The 24110-nt window shown below is 39.9% G+C and overlaps 1 protein-coding gene across 2 annotated transcripts in view; it reads right to left on the bottom strand.

Moving 5' to 3' along the window:
* MMRN1 (multimerin 1) overlaps positions 1-24110 on the bottom strand; it is a 93279-nt gene that overhangs the window by 58774 nt on the left and 10395 nt on the right. For both annotated transcript variants that reach the window (XM_060779240.2, XM_060779242.2), the window contains exons 2-3: positions 15265-15384; positions 8449-8555 (exon numbers count right to left, since the gene is read on the bottom strand). In XM_060779240.2, the coding sequence (XP_060635223.2) occupies positions 8449-8555; positions 15265-15384 (227 nt within the window). The remainder of the gene's footprint in view (positions 1-8448; positions 8556-15264; positions 15385-24110) is intronic.

Raw genomic sequence — 24110 nt, 5'->3', positions numbered from 1 at the left:
AGTGCCAGATTGAGCGCATCTTGGGAAGCAAGATTTATGGACATCACTGAAATAAACTTCATCCTTACATCAAATCTTTCTCTCCTGGGAGACAGATTCTTACATAGCTCTAGAGCCTCCTGCTGCCCAGCACGGCTTAGCACAGTAGAGCTTTCTCCTCTGCCAAATCTTCCATCTTTTTTTTAAAAAAAAAAAACCCTTTCCATTTTCTTTTTGAGCACTTGAGGGTTTCCTAGAAAACACACCTATTCAATCTTTTTTTTTCATGGCTGCACGTTGCATGAAAATATTAGCAATTATTTCATTTAATACCTTCATACTCTGCTCTTCAACATGAATTCCAAAATAGTTTGTGTTAGTGTTGAGGAATCTGAGTTGTTAAGTTCAAAATAATCATCAGTTGGGGTGATTCCACCAAAAGGTATACCAGAAATAAACTTCATAATTAGCAAGAAAGAAGGCAGGCAGAAGAGAACAATGGTGGAGACCACATGGCTAACCCAGGGCAATAAAACCTAAAGAACTTCCCTCTCAGAATTCCATTCCTGTATCATCAAATGGATGTGGCAGGAGGAGCAAAGACAAAGCCCTTTTGGGAAATATGCATGGTAAAGTGGGGAAAATAATCCCTCCGCTTAATCTTATCTCTAGCTACTCATTGAGGATAGAAACTTGGTGACACAAGAGACTTGTGCAGTCCAGGGTGAAACCCAACAGTTAGAAAATGAAAAGCAGTAAAAACAGTTGAATTGTAAAAACTGAAGACATTTAGCTGCCTGAGACAAAGAACAAGATGGCACTTTTTCTGTTATTCTATGACACTAAGCAAAATCTCACCTCGTCTCTATCAATGGGAGAACATTATTCACCATTCCTGTGGATGAGGCTACTTTATAGGGAGAAAGACAATCTGTGTAATGGATACAGCACTTTTCTCCAAGAAAATACACTATTAACAACTGGAGACTGAGCAGAAGGACTTCTGTAGCCACTTCCCCGAGCATCTGCCTACTGAAGCCAAGCTTGGTCACAATCCAAATTTAAGCATATCTGAGTCCTATTAATTTCAGGATATGTATGATTCTCCATTTGAAACCCATGAGTTTTTAAAGCATGCCATCTGAATTGTACATCAAAATGATGTTACAGAAAACAATTCAGTAATTGATAATGGAGAATGGACACCAAGATAGAAAATTTTATTCAATGGAGTCAGCACATTGATTCCTAACAGTGGTGTAATACATCTCCACTGAAATGAATACATGTGCTTAGTTTAACTCCTTTGTCTGCTGCTCTGTATGGTAGTTGTTATCCCTTTATTGTGAACACTACACACCATCTACTGGGAAAAGTCTATAACTGTAGAGTCTTTTTTATCACTACTTCATATCAACAGCATGCCATATAGGCACTAAGCAGGGTCAGCCTGCTTAGTGCCTATATGGTATGGAATCCTAGCAATGAATACTGTGTGCAAAAGGTTTCAGAAGGAACTGGCATAATTACCTCTCAGCATTTTCCCCTAAGAAAACTCTGTGAAAATCATGATGTTGCCATAGACCAACAGGTGACAAAGGCACATAACTAAAACCACACACACACACCCCATATCAACAACAGCTAAGACTGTGGGCTAAATCTCAATTACAGCAGATCCACTGAAGACAATTTTATCTCTGATTGGAACTGGTATTTGATTTCTCCCTGATAATATTTTGACCCCTTCTACACTGCCATATAAAATCCAGCTTATCTGCTTTGAACTGGTTTATATGGCAGTGCGGACTCCTATAATCCAATTCAAATCAGGTAGTGTGGATTATCTGCTTTGAAAATCTGTATTATATGGCAGGATAGAAGGGGCCTTTTGTCATCCAGGCACAAAAACCGAACACATTGTAGGATCACTTGACTGTGTACCTAGAATTCATAAAGCAAATCCTCCTTGTCCCAGTTTGTGTTATAGGTGCTACAGTACTCCTTTTTATTTTCTTCACTTTTATACAGTTTGATAAACTCCTATTCCTTCCTTAAGTAAGCTTCTGGAAATTGCATGTGAAGAGGGGATGGCACTAGTTCTGTGATCCTCTTATAATTAGTTGCATCACCCTCTTTACGTGGACACTCAGCAATGATTTGACTAGAAAACTCCTCACAATTGAGGATTTTGATTTTGAAAAGCTCCTGATCCTATGGAGAACAACCACAATTCTTCTTCAAACTCATCACTCTCCGAATTAAGAGAGGGATGTAAGTGAACAGGCAGGATTAGTACTCTCTCTTCCTCATAGGCATAGTTGATGGTATCAAAAGCTGCTGAGAGTCTGGAAAAACCAGTAGGGACACATTCCACCATCTAGCTCTCTTCACAGATCATCCACCAAGGTGACCAATGCAGTTTCAGTTCTGTAGCCAGGCCTGAAACCAGATTGAGATGGTTCCAGATAATGAGTTTCATCCAAAAAGCTCCTCCTTCTCTAGAACCTTGCCCAGAAAGGGGAAATTTGGCATTAGCCTGTAGTTGTTCAGTTGAGTGCTGGTTTCTTCAATAGAGGTCTTCATCTGCCTCCTTGAATCTATTATGCCTTGGGTCAAGGAGGCATTCACCAGTACCTTCACTCACTCGACCAGTCCCCCCCCCTCCCCGGCTGATTCTATAAGCCAGGATGGGCACTAATGAATAGTTACACACTATCCAAAGACACACAACTGTATGGTTGGAATCCTGTTGTCTAGTCCTGACTGGAATAGACAATTTACGTTGAATCAATTGTTGAATGCTAAATCAACATGTAGATAAATCTGAATGATTTAATGGTTCTACTATAGCCAGGAACAAACAATGAGATTTAGACCCATGTGCAATGGATAGCCTTGTGGAACTCTGCTTATTCCACCATGAATTAAATACAATCATTGCACAACATCCAAGAAAGCACATCAACATTTGTAAAGAAACTTATGCATGCATGCGATACTGACACAACTCTGGCTATAGTGTTTGAGGGTTTTATAATATGCTGTCAAACAATTAAACAGCTATAATGTACCTTTCATCTCTCATTTACTTCAGTTCCGTTTCTTCTACCAGAATAACTTTTGCCAGCACAGTTGAAAAGTTCCATGATTGTGAATGAGAAGGGTGTATGAAATTTTCATTAATTCAGTATCTCTTGTTTTGTTTGGCTTATGTCATTAAGCGAATTCACTCAAAATGTGACCATTCACCCTGCTGGGAAATGTTACTAGCATTGTCTGAAATCTGTTTCCTGCTCATGAAATTCACTGCAAGTTTCTCTTTACAGGAACTTGAAAATTTGGCCCTCTATGTCAGGGGCCTCCAAACTAAGACCCATGGGCCGGATGTGACACTCCATAGTCATTTACCCCCCCCCCCACACACACACACACACATCCTAAACTTTAGACTTAAGGTCACTGTAGGCATGAAACTACTTGAAGGCAACAACAACAACAGTCCTAGTTAACCTGATTCTCTCATCAGCCAAAAGCAGTCCTACACTTTCCATTGAAATAAGTTTATGTTGGTCAAAATTGTTCATCATTTTAAATATTGTATTTAAAATATTGTATTTCCAAATAGTGTATAGTTCTTTCATTTTGTTTGCACTGCAAATAAGATATGTATGGTGTGCATAGGAATTTGTTTCTGGTTTTTTCAAACTATAGTCTCTCCCCAATCCCCCCCCCCTCCCCGCCAAACCATCTGAGGGGCTATGAACTGGCCCTCTGCTGACCCTGATATGACTAGATTTTTTAAACTTCGCTTTCTTTTTGAAATGTTTTTTTTTTACAATTTTAAATTACTATTTCTTTATTTCTTCAATTCTAAGACACACTTTTTCCTATATAAAATGTATATCTAAAAAGGGGGTACATCTTTGAACTGTATGTGTATCTTATGTGTTTTTGTTGGTGGTAGTACTGATATTTGGGTGGTCTTGGTCCCATCTCCTTCACAGGCATGACTGGTGTTAACAAGAGACACTGCCTTCTTAGTGGTGGCCCCTCAGCTGTGGAACGCCCTCCCCAGCGATGTTTGATCAGCCCCCTCCCTCCTGACCTTTAGAAAAAGAGTCAAAACATGGCACTGGGATCAAGCCTTCAACGAAGAACCATAGTGAAATTAGATTAACTGAAATTATGTGCAATTACTACCAGAATTATGAGTGCAGATTGCATGGTTTTATAGTGATAGTAATGTTTTATCATGTTTTAAAGTGTTTATTTTTTAAATTTAATGTAAATATTTCTAATTTTATATTGTTGTTAAAGCATTTAATTATTGCCTATCTGTATGGTGCCTTGAGTCCTCTCCAGAGTGGAGAAAGGTGGGATATAAATATAGTAAATAAATAAATTTTACCATCAATAGCATCTTATAATTGGGAAAAACTACAGTACAGTATATTTAATGTCATAAAAGACAAAAAAAATCCCATTACATTATTGCCTTGAGTTGAGGTTACAGTTTTGTTTCTTTGGCCTTCATGGCCCCTCAAAACTCAGAACCTCCCCCCATGGTCCAAATAGATAGAAGCTGAAGCGGGAAGTGTTATACTATCACATGTGCTTTAGGACTTGAAAAGGAACACTCACCAATTTTACTTTTGCAGTAAAAGAGCAACAATAATAAACATTAAAGACTTTTCAGATCTCTAGTGGTCGGGGATGTAGATGTAAAAACTCAGTGAATGAACAGAGCGAATTCTGGTTCATCCGAAAAAAATCTCCTTCCTGTCAGTAGTGCTATAAGAAAGACTCTTGTATCCATGGGGATTCCAGCCCTGCCAGTATTAAGACTTTACGCACTTGGATGCGAACAGCAGCGACTTCTCAACATTTCTTCACATGAATTTTTAATCACAGCCTCTTCCCTACCGCTGGTGATTGAGTTCCCTACCGCAGCTAATGGCATTTCTTGTAATATTCATCCATTTAAAATATGTATGCGGGTGCCATATCTTATTTTTCAAGGGGAGCTTGTGTGAGGCCAAGAACAAGTGATAGCAGTCATACAGCCTGTTAAACTACAATGCCTTTGCCATGCGTTTGATCACTCGGGCAATCGTCAAAAGACAGGACTCCTTGTCTCAAAGAAGCGATGTTTTACACAAAGTCGGTACAATCGCTGGGTGGCATTTTGCCATCTGCCTCAATCTTAATCCAAATGAAGCCCAAGATATAAATTTCCTTTGACTTCAATGGGAATAGGATTGAGTGTCTAAATGGATGCCCTCTGGCTGGAATATATTCAGAGACAGCGTACTTCAGGAAGTCAGCCAGGTCAAGCTGCTATAGGTGAATTAATTTTTAAACAAGAGGCATTCAGGAGGCCATGATTTAATATCTCATAGTAATTACTTTATGAAATGATGCCTTGAACCGGACAGTTTTCTCTGTCAGGGTTGAATTAACCACTATGCTGACTATGCTGAAGTTGAGGACCCCACCAGATTTATTCTCTTGCTGTGGCTGAATTATCGGAGGGTATTTTTCAGGAAGAGTCAGAATTCAAGCCAAAGGCTTCATGATTTGTACAAAAGTGTCACAAATGTAAGCTGCTTAGAGCTGTAGACTGGAAGACAAATGGGGAAATGCTTCAGGCCTAGTTCTCTGCTCTCTGTTATCTCTTTTTTTGAAACAAACCCATATTTATTATATGATGAAAATTTTCATTCTGAAACAATATCGTTTTTTGGGCTGTATGGCCATGTTCCAGAAGCATTCTCTCCTGATGTTTCACCTGCATCTATGGCAGGCATCCTCAGAGGTTGTGAGGTCTGTTGGAAACTAGGAAAATGGGTTTATATATCTGTGGAAAGTCCAGAGTGGGAGAAAGAACTCTTGCCTGTTGTAGATAGTGTGGATGTTGCAATTGGCCACCTTGATTAGCATTTAATGGCCTAGCAGTTTCAAGGTCTGGCTTCTTACTGCCTGGGGGAATCTTTTGCTGAGAAGTGGTTAGCTGTTCCAGATTGTTTCTTGTCTGGAGTTCCCCTGATTTTAAGTGTTGTTCTTTATTTACAGTTATGATTTTGGTGTTTTTTAGTACTGGTAGCCAAATTTTGTTCATTTTCAATTTTTCTTCCTTTCTGTTGAAATTGTCCACCTGCTTGTGGATTTCAATAGCTTCTTTGTGTAGCCTAAGATGGTAGTTGTTTGGGTGGTCCAACATTTCTGTGTTCTCAAATAATATGCTGTGTCCAGGTTGGTTCATCAGGTGCTCTGCTATGGCTGACTTCTCTGGTTGAAGTAGTCTGCAGTGCCTTTCATGTTCCTTGATGTGTGTTTGAGCAAAGCTGCTGCGTTTGGTGGTCCCTATGTAGACTGGTCCACAGCTGCATGGTATACGGTAGACTCCTGCAGAGGTGAGAGGATCCCTCTTGTTCTTTGCTGAGCGTAGCATTTGTTGGATTTTCTTAGTGGGTCTGTAGATAGTTTGTAGTTTGTATCAATCCAGTTCCCAATAAAGTCCCCATGGGTCCTCCAACCAATAATTATAAATTACTCCTTTGGATCTCTTTACTCATCACCACTCTGCCCAATATGAAAACTGAAGCTTATGTGGCCAAGCAGCAGCAGCATATGGTCATGATGACAGAAGTTACTGATGAGGAAGAAAACACAAGCTAGGAGAGGCTGCGGTGGTTTGCTTTTTCCTGAGCTTACTGGGAAAGGCAAGGTTCTGCCCTCCTTTCTCATTGCATTAAGTTAATTGAGTGTAAACTGCTTCTGAACTCAATTTGCAGCAATTGAATTAACCCGAGGGCAATGGAGGAGGAGGAGGGAGATACTGAAGCATTTTATAAATAGCAGAAAAGTGGGATAGCAGAGGATTAATTTGGATTACAGTAGATAATGTCCACATCTGTGAGGTAGCAAATCCACTTCAGTTTTAGTTTGAGCTATTCAGTGAGTTATTCAAAGTGCTGAACACAGGTAAAGCACCATAAAAATTCATACCAAAACCCTATGTTATCTCACCGACATAGAAGCACTGGTTGCCGTTATCTGGTACTAAATTGTTGAAAATCTTATGAAATACTGCAATTACTTCAACTTCAGTCCCCAAAACATAGGTAGAGCATGGGTTATAAGGACTTCTGTCTTTACTGCTTCACCGAAGCTTTGCAATTCACCAAGGGCTCCAAAGAAGAGGTCAGTTGGAGTTCGAGAGGAGAGACCACAGATACCATAGAACTGCAGCTCAATCCTTCAATAACCACTGTCTTGGAAACTAGCATATCCAGCAACCAGGGCAATAGCTGCTCCAGAAACATTTTATTTCTCTGCTTATATTTAGCTCCTATACTACCTAACATTGTCAGCTGCTTTCACTCTCTACTCCCTGCAGCTCCTTGACAACAGGGAATTTGGAATGGAGGAGAGACAGTTTTTGAGACAATTTTCTGCTCCTGTGTGGGCTGCACTGTCAAGTTTTCAGCTGATAATCAAATCAAAACCAACCCTCTATGTTCATTTCCCTGTGTTGTGTCCTAGTTTGAGGGACAATGGTGGTGGGTGGTATTTCTAGACTATGTATGTTTGAACCAGGGGTTGAGATAGTAATTTGGACTCATTTTAGGTTGGATTCTTTGCCCTGATTTTTTAAATTGAGATCTGAACTGCTGAGTTTCCCATGCCTCCCTCTGTGAACTATTAGTAAATGTTATCTCTGGTGCGATTGCCATTGTCTCTTAGGCCCTTTCTACACTGCCATATAATCCAGTTGCTAATGCATTATAAAAGTCTGTGTAGACTCATATGATGCAAATCAAATCACATTGAACTGGATTATATGAGTATACATTGCCATATAATTCAGTTCAATGTAGTTCATCTGCATTCCAAAACTGAATTATATGGCCGTGTAGATGGGGCCTGAGAAATCTTCTACCCATGTCAAAACACTTATAGTATACTACTGTTGTTGCCCAGTTACTGGTTGCATATTTACCACTAGAGAAAAGGTCCACTTAAAATCTGGTTTCTGCCTCCTGCAGAATTCTGGGGTTTGTAGTTTAGTAAGGTTGTTAAAGGCTCCTCAGTAAAAGCACATCTGATGCAGTAGACTCTTTGATAGACTCTTGCCTGAAAATAGAATGCAATCTATTACCATGGAAAAGAGAACATGGTAGCATGTGCTAAGAATTTCCTTGTTCTTCCATTCTCTATTTGTCTTCCTTAGATGTATATGTTTGGATGACTCTGATTGGTGGACCTTAGGAGCCCTAGTTAGAGCAAGGTATATTTATAAGCCTGATGTCTCTCTAACCCTCATTTGAAAAGACTTTTTTGTCTCCCTGCCGCAGATGGTTTCCCCCATTCTGACACAGACACACACCATTTTCTGCTTGCAGGAGTTTGAGCCAGATTAGATTATTCATCAGAAGGGGTTAATCTCTCCATCGTTTTCCATACCTTTGGGCTGGCACGTTCCACCACTATATCCAGGGCAGCACTTCCATTCCAGTGATGTCACTATCATATGTTTGATCCGGTAAGCTTGGTGAGTCCTTGACTGGGAGCTGCAAGGTGATTTGGAAAGCAAATGTTAGCAGGGGTCTGTCTCAGATGAATGGACATGATACAGGATGATACATCAGTAATAGGCCACAGAGGGATTATTTTTTGAAGTCTATTGATTGCATCCTGTGCAAGACCACAAGTGAATGCTTTTTACAGAATAGCCTCATGTCAAAGCTAGTGAAAATAAAGACTTCAGGAGCACAGCAGAAATTAAATGGTGGCCGAGAGGGCATTCGTGTTATATATTTGTTTAAAATACTAATTGGTTTCTCTCCAGCAAAAGTTTATGCACTTAGATTATTTATTGGACTTTATAACTTAGAGCAGGTGACAATACAAAACAATGAAGTAAACTAAAATATGAGTGGAAAACTTCAAATGTCATTTGCATATCAAAGGACCTGGTCAAATAAAATTGATTTCAACTGGTTCTTGGAATAATATGGTTCTCTACAGAGAGGATTCTAGAGATAGGATGCCGCAACAGAAATGCACCTCACTTGAGAGAACAGAATGACTCAAAACGAGACTGATCTTAACTCCTAAGATCAGGAGTTACACAGGAAAGGACAAAAACTATAGAAACAAAATTGAAATCCAGAATTTGTAATTATTAGAAGCCAATGTTTTATAAAGTACTAGCCGTCCCCTGCCACGCATTGCTGTGGCCCACATGGGGGTTCTGTGTGGGAGGTTTGGCCCAATTCTATCCTTGGTGGGGTTCAGAATGCTCTGTGACTGTAGGTGAACTATAAACCCCAGCAACTACAACTCCCAAATGTCAAGAATCTATTTTCCCCAAACTCTACCAGTGTTCACATTTGGGCATATTGAGTATTCGTGTAGATTTTTGATCCAGATCCATCATTGTTTGAGTCCACAGGGATCTCTGGAGGTAGGTGAACTACAACTCCCAAACTCAATGTCAGTGCCCACCAAATCCTTCCAGTATTTTCCGTTGGTCATGGGAGTTCTGTGTGCCAAGTTTGGTTCAATTCCATCGTTGGTGGGGTTCAGAATGCTCTTTGATTGTAGGTGAACTATAAATCCCAGCAACTACAACTCCCAAATGACAAAATCATTTTTTTTATTGAAGGACATACATTGGGTTGTTAGGTGTCTTGTGTCCAAATTTGGTGTCAATTCATCCAGTCGTTTTTGAGTTCTGTTAATCCCACAAACAAACATTACATTTTTATTTATATAGATTGTTGTCACATGCCTTCAAGTCCCTTCTGACTTATGGTAACTCTAAGGTGGGGTTTTCTGAGGCTGCTTTGCCCCAGGTGGTAAAAGGGATTATATCCCCCTCCTTTCCAAAAAAATAAAAAAGAACAGTCAGCTGGTTCCAAGAGAAACAAGAACACTTTGAGAAGTGTCATAGGAAAAGGTTGATGCTCATTTCCTTTTGAAGAAAAATCTCATCAAAAAATCACAAAGGGAAATAATACTTAAATTTGAAAAACAAATCTTATAAAACATCTTATTAATTGGAGACTTTGCAGTTGAGGTTTCTATTTGAATTTTTAGATAGCAGCAGTAGAGTATATGACAGTTTATTGCTCTGGGTAAATATTTATTTTTAAGTAGCTTGAATCATCCTTCTAGATTGAGCATGACTATGAATAACTGTAAATATGTGTCATGAAGAGCTTGAAACTTGATTTCAGAATATTCACATCCACTCAAAGCTTTTACACAAACCTTTCTAGAAACTTTCTTCAGTTGGCAGAGTGAAAGACGTTCAGTTGTCAACATAGATTTCAACAGCTTGTGACTTTCTAGTCTTATTTCTTATTAATGATGTCTGCGCAAGATGGCTCTGGATGTCACAGGTTGCATCTACACTGTAGAATTATGCAGATTGATACCATTTTAACTAACATGGCTCAAGGCTATGGAATCCCAGGAGTTGAAGTTTTGCAAGGTTGTTAGACTTCTCTGCCTTGAGCCATGTCAGTGAAAGTGGTATCAAACTGCACTAATTCTACAGTGCAGATGCAGCCACAGTGAAGCAATAACAGTGAATGCATATTTTGTACAAAAGTTACACGTTTGACAGAGGTGTTTAAAATGGTTTGTACAATCAGGTCCTAGTTAATATGTACAATGCATATATTGGCTTTCCGAGTACTGATTCTGGAGTGTAATTGGACCAGAGCTGCCTATAGGGTGAGGTTAAGAGGAAGGGAGTCTTGAAATGTTACCCTTTAAGCAACAGTTCCCCAAATCATTCAGTCTATCTGTTTATTGCCTATCCAGTGAGGAAGTATCTGGGAGTTGCAGTAGAAAAGAAAAGAAAAACAATGTTTCCACATGGGTTGTTGTAGGTTTTTTCGGGCTATATGGCCATGGTCTAGAGGCATTCTCTCCTGACGTTTCGCCCGCATCTATGGCAAGCATCCTCAGAGATAGTGAGGATGCTTGCCATAGATGCAGGCGAAACGTCAGGAGAGAATGCCTCTAGACCATGGCCATATAGCCCGAAAAAACCTACAACAACCCAGTGATTCCAGCCATGAAACACTTTGGTCATGAGACTGAATTCTGGCCAGTGTCCCAAACCTTGTCAGAAGCTTACATCTGTGGGAATTAAAATTAAACAGTTCAATTATGTTGGTATCTGGTAAAAGGTTTCTTTGACATTACTACATAGGGGACAAAGCAAAGTAACCGATGCACATTTGGACCAATACACGACAGGACCAATTATATATCAAAACACCAAGTAGGGAGCTCCAATGTGCACTGGGATATTTTGCCAATATTCCATTATGTATCTTCACAGTTCTCTAACCAAGTTTCTTAATTCCTCTGCTATGTAGCTAACTGTAAGTAAATACATAATCAAGGATTTGACCCGATATTTTAAAGAATTCAAAATATTCACATCAAAGTAATGTGAAATCATGATGCAAAATATACAGTAGGTCCTCAACTTTCATAATAGTTGGAAAACAAAAAACACCTGTTCTCTCTAGGAATCTCTAGGTCCTTTAGTGTGACTTTCAGAGGTTGAACATAGTCACAGTGGAAGATTAGAGAGATACCTGGAGAGAACATATTAATCAAATCCACAAATAATCAAATAGGAAAAAGCTAAAGCTGCAAATATCAAGTGCCAACTGTATAAGAATATGATGTGGATTATATTTTTTCCTATTTTGAGATACTTCTGGAGCACAAAATAACTCAATGAATTCAATGTTTACCTTGATGTCACTATCCTTGTTATGAAACAAAATTGTTACAGTATACTATTGAATGAGCAAAAATAGCATGCTACCTTTGAGGTCGTTCACCAGAAAAATATTTCAGGCCTTTGGGTTGTTCTGAGTTTTCCAGGCTGTATGGTCATGTTCCAGAAGCATTCTCTCCTGATGTTTCGCCTGCATCTGTAGCAGGCATCCTCAGAGGTTCTGATCTCACAACCTCTGAGGATGCCTACCATAGATGCAAGTGAAATGTCAGGAGAGAATGCTTCTGGAATATGGCCATACAGCACAAAAAACTCACAACAACCCAGTGATTCTGGCTGTAAAAGCTTTCGACAATAAATTTCCGGGTTTTTTTTTGTCACTGCTTAAAAACCTTTGACAGATATTCAGTTTTGTAACAATACATTGCACAAAATGCTGCAGCGTTTGGTGATCTATTGTACTCAAAGCTCTCTTTTAATTAAAATTGTAGCTAACCTTAACACTGCAACCTGGACTGACTTATAGAGGAAGAAGTTCCAGGAAACAAATCTTCGCACATTTCAAATACCAATTGGCTCTGGAATCAAATTTCCTCCTTTAATCTCACCCAGAGCAAAAGAGAAAGGCATTGAAAAGGTTTTGAGTTTTACAAGAGGAGAAGGACTATGTCTTATAGGTATGCAAACATGCCACCTAGTGGAAAATAGTAAACAGAATGAACAGGTCTGGATGTCTGAAAAATCTGACCATGCTACTATGGAATTTAAAACAAAGATAACAGTTTTTATCCCTCAAAATTTGGACATGTATTAAATGATTCAAAGCTTCTGTGCTTCAGATAATCATGAAACAAGGTTAAATAATCTCTACCCTTTGAAATCATAAACCTCCTGCACACCAACACATTAGTAAAGATGGACAAATACTTTTATTCCCATGACGTGCCATTCTCACACGTATGAAAATTCCCATCTAAGTAAGGAACAAAAAAGTAGTTTTAAATGCATATCTTTCTCAAAATGTGTGTGTGTGTGTGTGGAAATATGGACAGAGAGAGAGAGAGAAGGAGAAAGAGGTGGATATACAATGGGCCTTGGTGTTCACTGGAGTTCGGTTTCAGGGCACTTACAACAGAGCCCCTAGTGATGCAGTGGGTTAAACCACTGAGCTGCTTAACTTGCTGACTAAAATATTGGCAGTTCAAATCCAAGGAGCAGGGTGAGCTCCCGCTGTTGGCCCCAGCTTCTGCCAACCTAGCAGTTTGAAAACATGCAAATGTGAGTAGATTAATAGATACCGCTTCACCAGGAAGGTAACGGTGCTCCATGCAGTCATGACCATGGAGGTGTCTATGGACAATGCCGGCTCTTCAGCTTAGAAATTGAGATGAGCACCAACCCTCAGAGTCGGACACGACTAGACTTAATGTCAGGGGAAAATCTTTACCTTTATCTTTACACACAGAGATGCTAAAGATGCATTATATACAAGGCCCTAGTAAAATTGTGTCCTTTATATGAAATAACAATAAGCAGGCTTGCCTTTAAAAATATTTTTAAACAGAGAATGATTGACTTTAGGATACAGAGTCCATGGACACAGAAGGCCAACTGGTATCCATTAGAGGTCCCGGAACCAAACTCTCATGGAGACCAAGGGCCCACTGTAGTATTCATTCAGTGACTTGTTTCAATCGTGTGTTTTTTTTAAAAAAAATCACCCTCAGAATTGATAAAAAATAGTGTTAAACTTGAAAACCATTTCTCAAAATTCATTTATAAATTATAAATGTTAAAATTTCATTTAAAGGTAACTTTTAAAGTGTCTCTGTTGCTCATTATGCCATTTAAAAAGCTGTGTGCCAACTTGTTGCATTTTTTTAAAAAGAAATGTACCGTTGTTATATCCTTGTCACAAAAAAGAAAGCAACCATTGCTTCAATCCCTAAACCAGAATTACATTTCTAAGCCAAGTAAGAATTTCTCAAGGAAGTGGTACCTGATTCACATTGCATCGGAGTTTAACTGGCTGCATATGTCGTTGGCATCACTAGTCGTGCATAGTAGTCAGAGGATTTCTTTGTTTGGCTATGACCACAAGTATGTCAATATATTTCTTTTTCCCTTTTTTAGGTACCCTTCTATGCAAGAATAGTGGTGTGGGGAAGTTGACAGCTGCTCACACAGAATCATAGAGCTGGAAGAGACCTTGCGGACCATCCAGTCCAACCCCCTGCCAAGAAGGAGGGAAATCACATTCAAAGCAGCCCCGACAGATGACTATCCAGTCTCTGCTAAAAAGCCTCTAAAGGAGGAGCCTCCACCACAGTTCTGGCAGAGAGTTCCAATGCTGAACAGCTCTCACGGTTAGAAAGTTCTCTCTAATGTTCAGGTGGAATCTCCTTTCCTGTGGTTTGAAATCATTGTTCCTTATCCTAGTCTCCAGGGCAGCGGAAAACAAGTCTGCTCCCTCCTCCCTATGACTTCCCCTCACATATTTTTACATGCTCTCTTCTCAGCCTTCTCTTCTTCAGGCAAAACATGCCCAGCTCTTTAAGCCACTCTTCATAGGGCTTGTTCTCCAGACCCTTAATAATTTTAGTTGCCCTCCTCTGGATACATTCCAGCTGGTCAACATCTCCCTTCAATTGTGGTGCCCAGAATTGACACAGTATTCCAGGTGTGATCTGACCAAGGCAGAATAGAGGGGTAGCATCACATCCCTGGGTCTAGATACTAGACTCCTATTTATGCAGGCCAAAGATCATTCCAAGATCATTTTCACGTGCTGCTATCGAGCCAGGCATCCCCCATTCTGTGTCTTTGCATTTCATTTTTTTCCTCCTAAGTGAGTATCTTGCATTTGTCCCTGTTGAACTTCATTTTGTTAGTTTTGGCCCATCTCTCTAATCTGTTGCAATCATTTTGAATTCTACTCCTGTCTTCTGAAGTGTTGGCTGTCCCTCCCAATTTGGTGTCATCTGCAAAATTGATGATTGTGCCTTCTAACCCTTCATTAAGCTATTAATAAAGTTGTTGAACAGAACCAGGCCCAGAACAGAACCCTGTTTATGGCACTCCACTTGTCACTTCTTTCCAGGATGAAGAGGAAGCATTGGATTCGTTTGCTTAACCTATTATAGATTCACCTAACCGTAGTTTTATCTAGCCCACATTTGCCTAGTTTGTTTGCCAGAAGTTCATCGGGGGACCTTGTTGAGGGCCTTACTGACCACATTTGTTTGTAAGTGTTTGCAGACCACTTCCTTAATGATTTTGGTATGACAATGGTATCTGCATACTTCCTCTGTCCCACTTCATGGTATCTATACAGTTCCTCTCCCCCAATAAATTAAGGAGTGACATTGCAATTTATAAAACAATGAAAGGATATTGGAGGAGGATTTAGACTTTTCGGGACATTATAGAGCTTTCTACACCCTCTTTTTCATTCATTTAAGTGCCCATCATTAACATTACAGCTATGCAATTTAAAGCACATTACATACCTTGATCCACAGGGTCCTGTTATCCAGTTGCATGGATTGGATCTGCCTGATGCATAGCTTTGTACATTGTCAACGACGATGGTGGGCTGGAGTCTTGTGTGAACATAGGCACACCAGTTCCTGTGTGAATAGAAGAAAGAAGTATCTTGATTGGTTTTCTGCCCAAAAAAATGTTTGCTGAAAATATCCATTGTGATGTACACTACACAACTTGACACTTAAATATGTAGCAGAAGCATGTAGAAACCCTGCTAGTGTATGGTAAAGATGTATAAAAAGAAAAAGTATCCCAATGCCCATTAGCACTCTCTAGCTGGTGTTCTGATGTACAATGGGACTGATGCACATTGACCTTGTTCTGTATTGGTCCCATGCGCATTGGTCTCAATGTCATTTCTCTGGCTATTCCACATAATAATGCAACCACATCCTATATTGGATACAGAGTCATAGGCCTACATTTTGTTTCCAATGCTACTTCTCTTGAGAGTTAAGCTAATCTGGAGTGATTTTTCTTCTCCTGTGCTTTGTAGTTTAGGAAGGTGGATTCAGAATGATCTGCAAGTGTCCTAGTGTCTCACCACATTACCAGTTTCAAGAATCCATAGAACAAAATCACGATTGAAGTGGAATAATAATTCTGTAATTATGTAGTTTGAGTAGACCCCTGGAAACAAACAATTGTTACTGTTCTTTCAATCCCTTTATAAAAATCATAAACTTTCACAGAAATGCGGGGATAGCAAAGATCTAGTTTGCAGCTCCCAAGTATGCTTTACATGACTTTTGGTGTCATGGGCAAGTGATTAACATTCATTGATTTGCTGTTTCTGATCCACAAAACTACAAAAAGAAAAAAATGCCTGACCAAGGAAGACAGGTCCATTCATATTTCAGAAACTTCATCCTAGTGAAGTCATTTTCCTTTGTATTCTCCTGCAATAATGAGAAGAAGACTGTCTAGTCAAGAAAATACTGGATCATCATGTGATGGCTCTGATATTGGCAGGTACTGTGTGTGATAGGTACTGGATGTGTGCTAGTAGGCTGCAGAGTATTTAATTCAATTTATCATTTCCATTTGCCTCTGGAAGAGAAAGATTCCTCTGTAAGGCTTTTACTTTCTGAATATCTTGCTGCTTATCAATTGAAGAATGAATTTGAAATGCAAGATATTTCTAGCTGAATTTTTTCACTGTCCTTTCTTCCTTCTGCCACCCTTTTTCTGAGGGTAATGCCCAAAAAGAACCAGATCATATCTGATATTGAAAGCTAAGTAGGGTCATTCCTAGTTAGAACTTGGATGGGAGACCACCAGGTGCTGTAGGTTACGTTTCAGAGGAAAGAACTGGCAAAATCACCTCCAAGTATCCCTTGTCCATGAAAATCCTATGAAATTCCTAGAGTCACCAAGGAACTTGAAGGCATGTGTATACACACTGTGAGTGTGATAGAGAGGATAGTACACACACACACACATGCCCAAGGGAATTTACAGAAGGAAAATCATTCTTTTTAATATAGTGACATTTCAGATGAAACTTTGTTTAAGATTCTTTACCTACAATAAAGCTGCAAACCTGATTAGATATTAGTCTTTGTTGCAGCATTGAGATATTAAAAAGAAGCAATTCAAGCTCCCTTTTGAACTGAAAATGAGATGATAATGATGTTTAATGATGGCTCCAGTGGGTTTGTGTTTCAGAGAAACTTCCTTTATTGAAGCAGATAAATTCTTCTCCTACACAGTAGCTTATTTGCTTTATATAAAATACATATTCTCTCCTTTGGAAGTTTTAGGAGAAAAGAAACAAAAAGAGCACATAGCCAAATAAATTTTAAAAAAAAGGTTTTGCTAGACTACTCTAGGTAAAGATCTACTGTCTACTAAATCTGGTATTAGTCACAATGGTAAATAAATGGGGCTATTAGTCACAATTTAGAAGTCTCATTGTTTTCAATAGACCTCCTGTAGTTGAGATATAACTGTCTTTTTCCATTCCACTTCAGTTTTACTCACATTTTGCCATATGGCTACTTTACCCTGTTTCAGTGTCCTATTCTGCACTGTATAACATGTCCCTCCAAAAAGGACATCTCCAAAATCTAGTATTGCAATTGACCTATCATCACCATTGTGTCTTCAAAATAATCCTATGAGGTAGTGATTGATCAAAGATTACTCCAGAAGTTAAGTGGCTGAATTTGAATTGCAACCCATGTTTTTCACCCCAGTGTGATACTCTATCCTGGAAGTAGGAGGAAAGCATCACATGTCCCTCAAGAAGGACATCTCCAAAGTCTAGTATTGCAATGGACCCATCACCATTGTGTCTTCAAAATAATTATATGTGTTAGTGATTGGTCGAAGATTACTCCAGGAGTTAAGTGGCTGAGTTTGGATTGCAAGTGCAACCCATGTTTGTCACCCCAGCCTGATACTGTATCCTGGAAGTAGGAGGAAAGCATCACATGTCCCTCAAGAAGGACATCTCCAAAGTTTAGTATTGCAATTGACCCATCACCATTGTGTCTTCAAAATAATTATATGAGTTAGTGATTGGTTGAAGATTACTCCAGGAGTTAAGTGGCTGAGTTTGGATTGCAGCTTATGATACTCTATCCTGGAAGTAGGAGGGCAGGCTGCTTACGTTGTCTGTCTTTCAGTTCTGTGATATACAAAAAATGGTAGCTCTGATGCAATGACAGGTTCTTCAAGTTGGCTAGACTTCTAAACATATGTCAAAGTTGGCAACACCAACCCTCATCAGTTATACAATGACACTGATGTTTTTTGGAGCAGCAGTCTTGTGATCTTGGCAAATGCCTTGATTTCATTATCCTCCAGAGCCTGTCCTGATGGTTAGTAATGATAATGTAGAGAAGCAAGCAAGGCATGGAAGAATTACAGCCCATAAAAAGCCAGTAGCATCCTTGCAGAAGGAGACAAATGAAATACATCGAACATTCATTAACAAGAGAGTATTAGGTGCCTTGGCAACGGTAATGGAATCCAAAAGGAGTGTCATCTATTGGCTTAAGAGGTTGGCTAGACTTCTGTATCTTCTGTGCATATGGTGCAATTGGCAGCCCAAGCACTAATTGGTTATACACTGATGTGTTTTGGAGCAGCCATTCTCAGCATGGCATTCTTTGGACCACCCTGGCTGAACCTGGCAAGGTGCCTCCCTTCTGTTCATTTTCCCCATCGCTGTGCCAGTCATGTGAAGATTTATGCATACGAAATGAGAACACCGTTTGCCAGTTTTTCTTTGGCCAAGAGCAAATGCTCTGGATTGGGCTAAGTTCCCTTCTGTATCTGTGAGGCAAGGTGGAAAGAAGGACTATCTTCAACACGCAGCTTTCTTTTTGTTTGTGTGGTGGAATAAAACACTACAACCCAGCTTTTGCAACAAAACGTATCTGAATGGAGATGCTATGTTCAGAAAATACAGCAAGTAAAAGAATTTGAATGGTGAAACAAATGAATCCTTAAAACCTAGGGTAAAATTTCATTCAAAGGCAGATACATACAATCAGATGCATGTGTGTATGTAAGTGAGAGGTGCTCTTAATATAACATATCTATTTTTCTTTAGTTTGTTGGTTTTTCTTTGTCTCCATATTGTTGCTTTTGTGTGCCTTCAAGTTGACTACAATATACACAATTATAAGTTTTCTTGTGAATGTTTATTCAATGGATGGTTATCATTGCCTTCCTCTTAAGCTGAGAGTAAGTGTCTTTTTCAAGGCCTCCCAGTAGATTTCCAAGACCAAGAAGAGATTCAAAATCAAAGTCCTTATCCAATACACTGGCTTGCTGTCTCTCCCTCCATCCCTCTCTCCTATATATGATACTACTTTCCTCATACAAATATATAGAGTACACATACAGTGATGGGAAGTCTTTAGGGTTTAAGGTTATGGGGTTTTTTTTTTTAAAAAAAAGAGCTTCAACAAATGCAAAATCCAAAAAATTCAAATTCAAAACGATTATACTAATATTTGAGTCCCAAGTGGCGCAATGGATTAAACCCTTGTGCTGGCTGAACTGCCAACTGAAAAGTCAGCAGTTTGAATCCGGGGAGTGGGGTGAGCTCCCATCTGTCAGCTCCAGCTTCCCATGCCGAGACATGAGAGAAGGCTCCCACAAGATGGTAAAACTTCTGGGTGTTCCCTGAGCAATGTCCTTACAGCCGGTCAATTTTCTCACACCAGAAGCTATTTGCAGTTTCTCAAGTCACTCCTGACATTCTCTCTCACACACACACACAAACTACCAGAAATGACCAGCACCCACAGTCTTTCCAAACAATCATTCCATTATAGTTATCTCAAAATTTCTTTGTCTGGGCACTTAAGGAAGGTATGTCATTTTCTTACTATCCTGCCTAACACCAATTGTCATTTCATTACCTTGTTCTAATGTCACGTGTGTCTTTTCTGGTTTCCTGTATTTTGATTTCAAAATAACGTTTCTAAGCAGGGGTTTTCCTCCATGGGAATTCCAGCCACACATTGCATAACATACTTTGGAAAGGAAGAGCACATATTTTCTGAAATGTGCATCTTGGTTCAAATGAACATGCTTTCTGCGAAACAGAAGCATCCAGTGAGGAGATAATTACCATAATTATTTGACCTCCTGTGTGAAGATAAAATAATCAAGATATGCACCTCTAGATTAAAACAAAGTACATCTATGGTGCAATGAAGTATTAGGCTATGAATTGTTGAAGACTTTCACGGGCTGAAACACTGGGATGTTGTGTGCTTTCCATGCTGTTCTAGCAGCGTTTTCTCCTAATGTTTTGCCTGCATCTGTGGCTTCAGATCCTCGGGAGAAAATGCTGCTAGAACACAGCTATATAGCCCGGAAACCACACAACACTTCTATTGGACTATGATTTTGTGGGGCAGGGTTTTTAGACCCTCATGTGACCATGGAAATCCACTGGGTGGCTTTGGGCAAGTTACACTCTCTCAGCCTCAGAGAAGGGCAAAAGCAAAACCCTTCTGAACAATCTTGCCAATTGTGTCTGTGTTTGTGTGTGTGTGTGTGTGGAGTGACTTGAAAAACTGCAAGTCGCTTCTGGTGTGAGAGAACTGCCCAGGAGACACCCAGATGTTTTGATGTTTTACTGTCCTTGTAGTAAAACATCAAAAGCCCCCAGTGGCACAGTGGGTTAAACCCCTGTGCCGGCAGGACTGAAGACCAACAGGTCTCAGGTTCGAATCCAGGGAGAGGCGGATGAGCTTCCTCTATCAGCTCCAGCTCCTCATGTGGGGACGTGAGAGAAGCCTCCCACAAGGATGATAAAAACATCAAACCATCCAGGCATCCCCTGGGCAATGTCCTTGCAGACGGCCAATTCTCTCACACCAGAAGTGACTTGCAGTTTCTCAAGTCGTTCCTGACATGACAAAAAAAACCTATCATTGTGGGAGGCTTCTTGTAGGGACCACATGGTGAGATGGAGCTGATAGACAGAGCTTATACCCACTCTCCCCAGATGTGAACCTGTCAGTCTTCAATCCTGCCAAGACAAGGGTTTAACTCATTGTGCCACTGGGGCTCCTGGTCTTGCCAATGAAATCCCATGACAAATTAATTTTAGGATTGTCATAAGTCAAAAATGACTTCAAGACACATAAATACACAATGGCTACAGTATATCAGTAGCTTTAAAACTGCCAGAAAACTCTTGCAACTGATACATTCTCTGAATGTAATTGGAAGAAAAAAATCTCTAATTTAATTCCCATGTGTTGGACTACTATTAAAGGCATAAGAGAAAAGCATACAAATAACAATAGTAAGATGGCATACTGTCTGGGCTCTGTGCTGGAAAGGTTCATGATTCTAGTATGAACCAGCAGATGGCAACCTTGCCCAACACACAAGTGTTTCAAAGTTTATATTCTCTTGAAAAGAGTTTGATCACTTCAATATATTCACTTCAATATATAATTTCTCAATTCATACCTATTCCACATAATGCAGACATCTTGTGTATTAAACCGCTCCTAATGGGAAATGTCATTTCTCCTAATGTCATTTCAACTGGTACTTTATAATAATTTTTCCAAAATTTACAAATGTCTTGAAGTTTAAGATGAAAAGAATTTAACTCTCAAATTTTTTAACCCCAATTACAATTTACATTTCCAGCAGTTTGATTCCACTTTAATTGACATGGCTTCATGTTATGGAATCCAGGGATTCATAGTTTCAAGAGGCACTACAGTTCACTGTCAGGGAATTCTAAATATCTCTATCTAAACTATAAATCCCAGGAATCTATAGGCTGGAACCATGCAAGTCCAAGTGCAACCATAGTGCTATATTTGTGTAATAGGAAATGGACCTTGGTATGAACCCCTCTGTATTCAACCATATTTGTGTTGCATTAAAGTTGCCACGTGTTTTCTTTCCCCATAGACGGTCCTCATCTATGACATCTATATGGTAGTACAACATGTATATCCCCCCCCTCCCTCCATTCAGGAAAAAAACTATATATGGTTCTGCAGGTGGGGGGGAAATTAATTTCAGGTCGTTTTGGAGGCGTGCGCTAAAATCTTTGAGACTGAAAGAACTTGCTATTAGGAATTGTGTGAGATGAAGTCCAAAACACCTGGAGGAATGAAGTTTGCCCATGCCTGATCTATAGTGATTACATCTGAAGCAATGGGTCAACTGAGGAAGGAAACGGGGAGAGAAAATTGTGATTCCTCCTCTCTCCTATCCCCACTCCTTTCTCTGATCAGCTGACATCACTGCAGGTCATGGAGAATGGAAATAGTTTTCTAAGATCTACAGAGACACTCGCTGGAACATCTCAGCAAACGAGAGTCCAAAAGTGGCAGGCTCAAACCCAGCACCTTAATCAATGGCTGATACCAAATGAGAGACTCCCCCCTGGGCACACAGAAAACTAGGCAACTTGGAAAGCACTGAACAGACTGCGCTCTGGCACCACGAGATGCAGAGCCAACCTCAAGAAATGGGGCTACAAAGTGGAATCCACAACATGTGAGTGTGGAGAAGAGCAATCCACAGACCACCTGCTGCAATGCAACCTGAGCCCCGCCACATGCACAATGGAGGACCTCCTTGCAGCAACACCAGAGGCACTCCAAGTGGCCAGCTACTGGTCAAAGGACATTTAATCAACTACCAAGCTTGCAAACTCTGTTTGTCTGTTTGTTAAAAATTTGTTTAAAATGTAATACAATTGTCTGGTTGATACTGACACTATAAATAAATAAATATGGAGAATGGAAAGAGATGGTAAAAGTGGCCACTTCCGAACCAGGTTCAGCACTGCTAGGCAATCAGGTCTCCTGCCCACCTCCACAGCAGCTATGGGAACCATGACAGAGCTGATCCAGGGCATGTCATGTCAGATTGGCTCCAGAATAGCAGGTCAGTGTAGATTCACCCCAAGGTGCCTAGGGAAATAAACTCTGGTCCATACCAGAAGACTATAATCAGCTACCTGTTCAGCCTTATGCCGGTTCATCAGATTTCATCCCCACATTCTCATCTTCTATTTATGGCATTGAAAGTTATTATGTAATTCTTAAGCATAATTTTATCACATCTTTTAAAAGGTTTTAGCATGCTGTGGTGCCCAGTTCTCCTACCAGGCATGTCTTAGGGTAGGCATCCTCAAACTGTGCTACTCTAGTTGTTTTGGACATCAACTCCTACAATTTCTAACAACTGGTAAACTGTCTGGGATATCTATATGCTTAAGTCCAAAACACCTGGAGAAGCACAGTTTAAGAAAAACTGGTTTAGGGGGTCCTCTTAAGGAACCTTTGTGATTAAGGATAATGAAGCCCCCGGTGTGGCAATAGGTTGGTGGTTTGAATCCAGGGAGTGGTGTGAGCTCCCATCTGTCAGCTCCAGCTTCTCATGCAGGGACATAAAAGAAGCCTTCTACAGGATGGTAAAACATCTAGGCATCTCCTGGAAAACGTCCTTGCAGATGGGCAATTCTTTCATACCAGAGGCAACTTGCAGTTTCTTAAGTCGCTCCTGACACAAAAAAAGGGTAAGTATGCTGACATGGAAGGAGGAAGTCTTGACTCACTCCTATGTGACAGGGGAATCACACAGTCGGTTATGGCCATACTATCAATCCTGAAGGGCTCATCAGTTGATCTGGGTGAGTTTTCATTAGTTGACAGTTGGATTGTCTTATGCCATGCCTCTGTTCCAAAATATGTGTTAGTGTGTTTGTTAAGAGAGCCCTCTCACCACTGGTCCCACAATGAACTTTGTTTTAAATAATTTGTCCCAGAAAAGAAAAAAAATACACACATCTGGAAAATACTTTTGAAAAACAGCCTGAAAATTTAGTTCTGACTAAGGATTTCAGGTAGCACTTCTGATGAATGCGTGCCAAGAACATAGACACATCTTCTCCAAAACAGGTTGTACTACATGACTAATAGGGGAAAATGATACTTGTTTTAACTAGGATTTGAGGCCCTGACACTTTGTACTGCAACAGCTGCAAACGTATGTCTCTCTGTCATTGTCCATTTCCTTTATCCCAGATCTGGGATAGCTTGGGTTGAAGCCAACCGATCTCACCGCACAACAGTTAATCATCAAATGCCTGTTTAAACAAAAAGGGGTTTACCTTCCAGTGAAGTAAAGAGAGATAGGGAGAACTTAGCCTCCAATGGAAAGGAATTGCATATCTTCAAGAGTAACCAAGAAGATCCTCTCTTGATCCATGTTTGATAAAGGCCATTAGCACCTAATATAGTAAATGTCCAGCAGCAAATGGCTTCAGATGGCACATTGTATTCATAGTATAGTGGAGAAA

The sequence above is a fragment of the Anolis sagrei genome, chromosome 5 (assembly GCF_037176765.1).
Source record: "Anolis sagrei isolate rAnoSag1 chromosome 5, rAnoSag1.mat, whole genome shotgun sequence".
Lineage (NCBI taxonomy): Eukaryota > Metazoa > Chordata > Lepidosauria > Squamata > Dactyloidae > Anolis > Anolis sagrei.
Note: the sequence above shows the minus strand (reverse complement) of the source record. Positions and strands in the feature narration are given on the sequence as shown.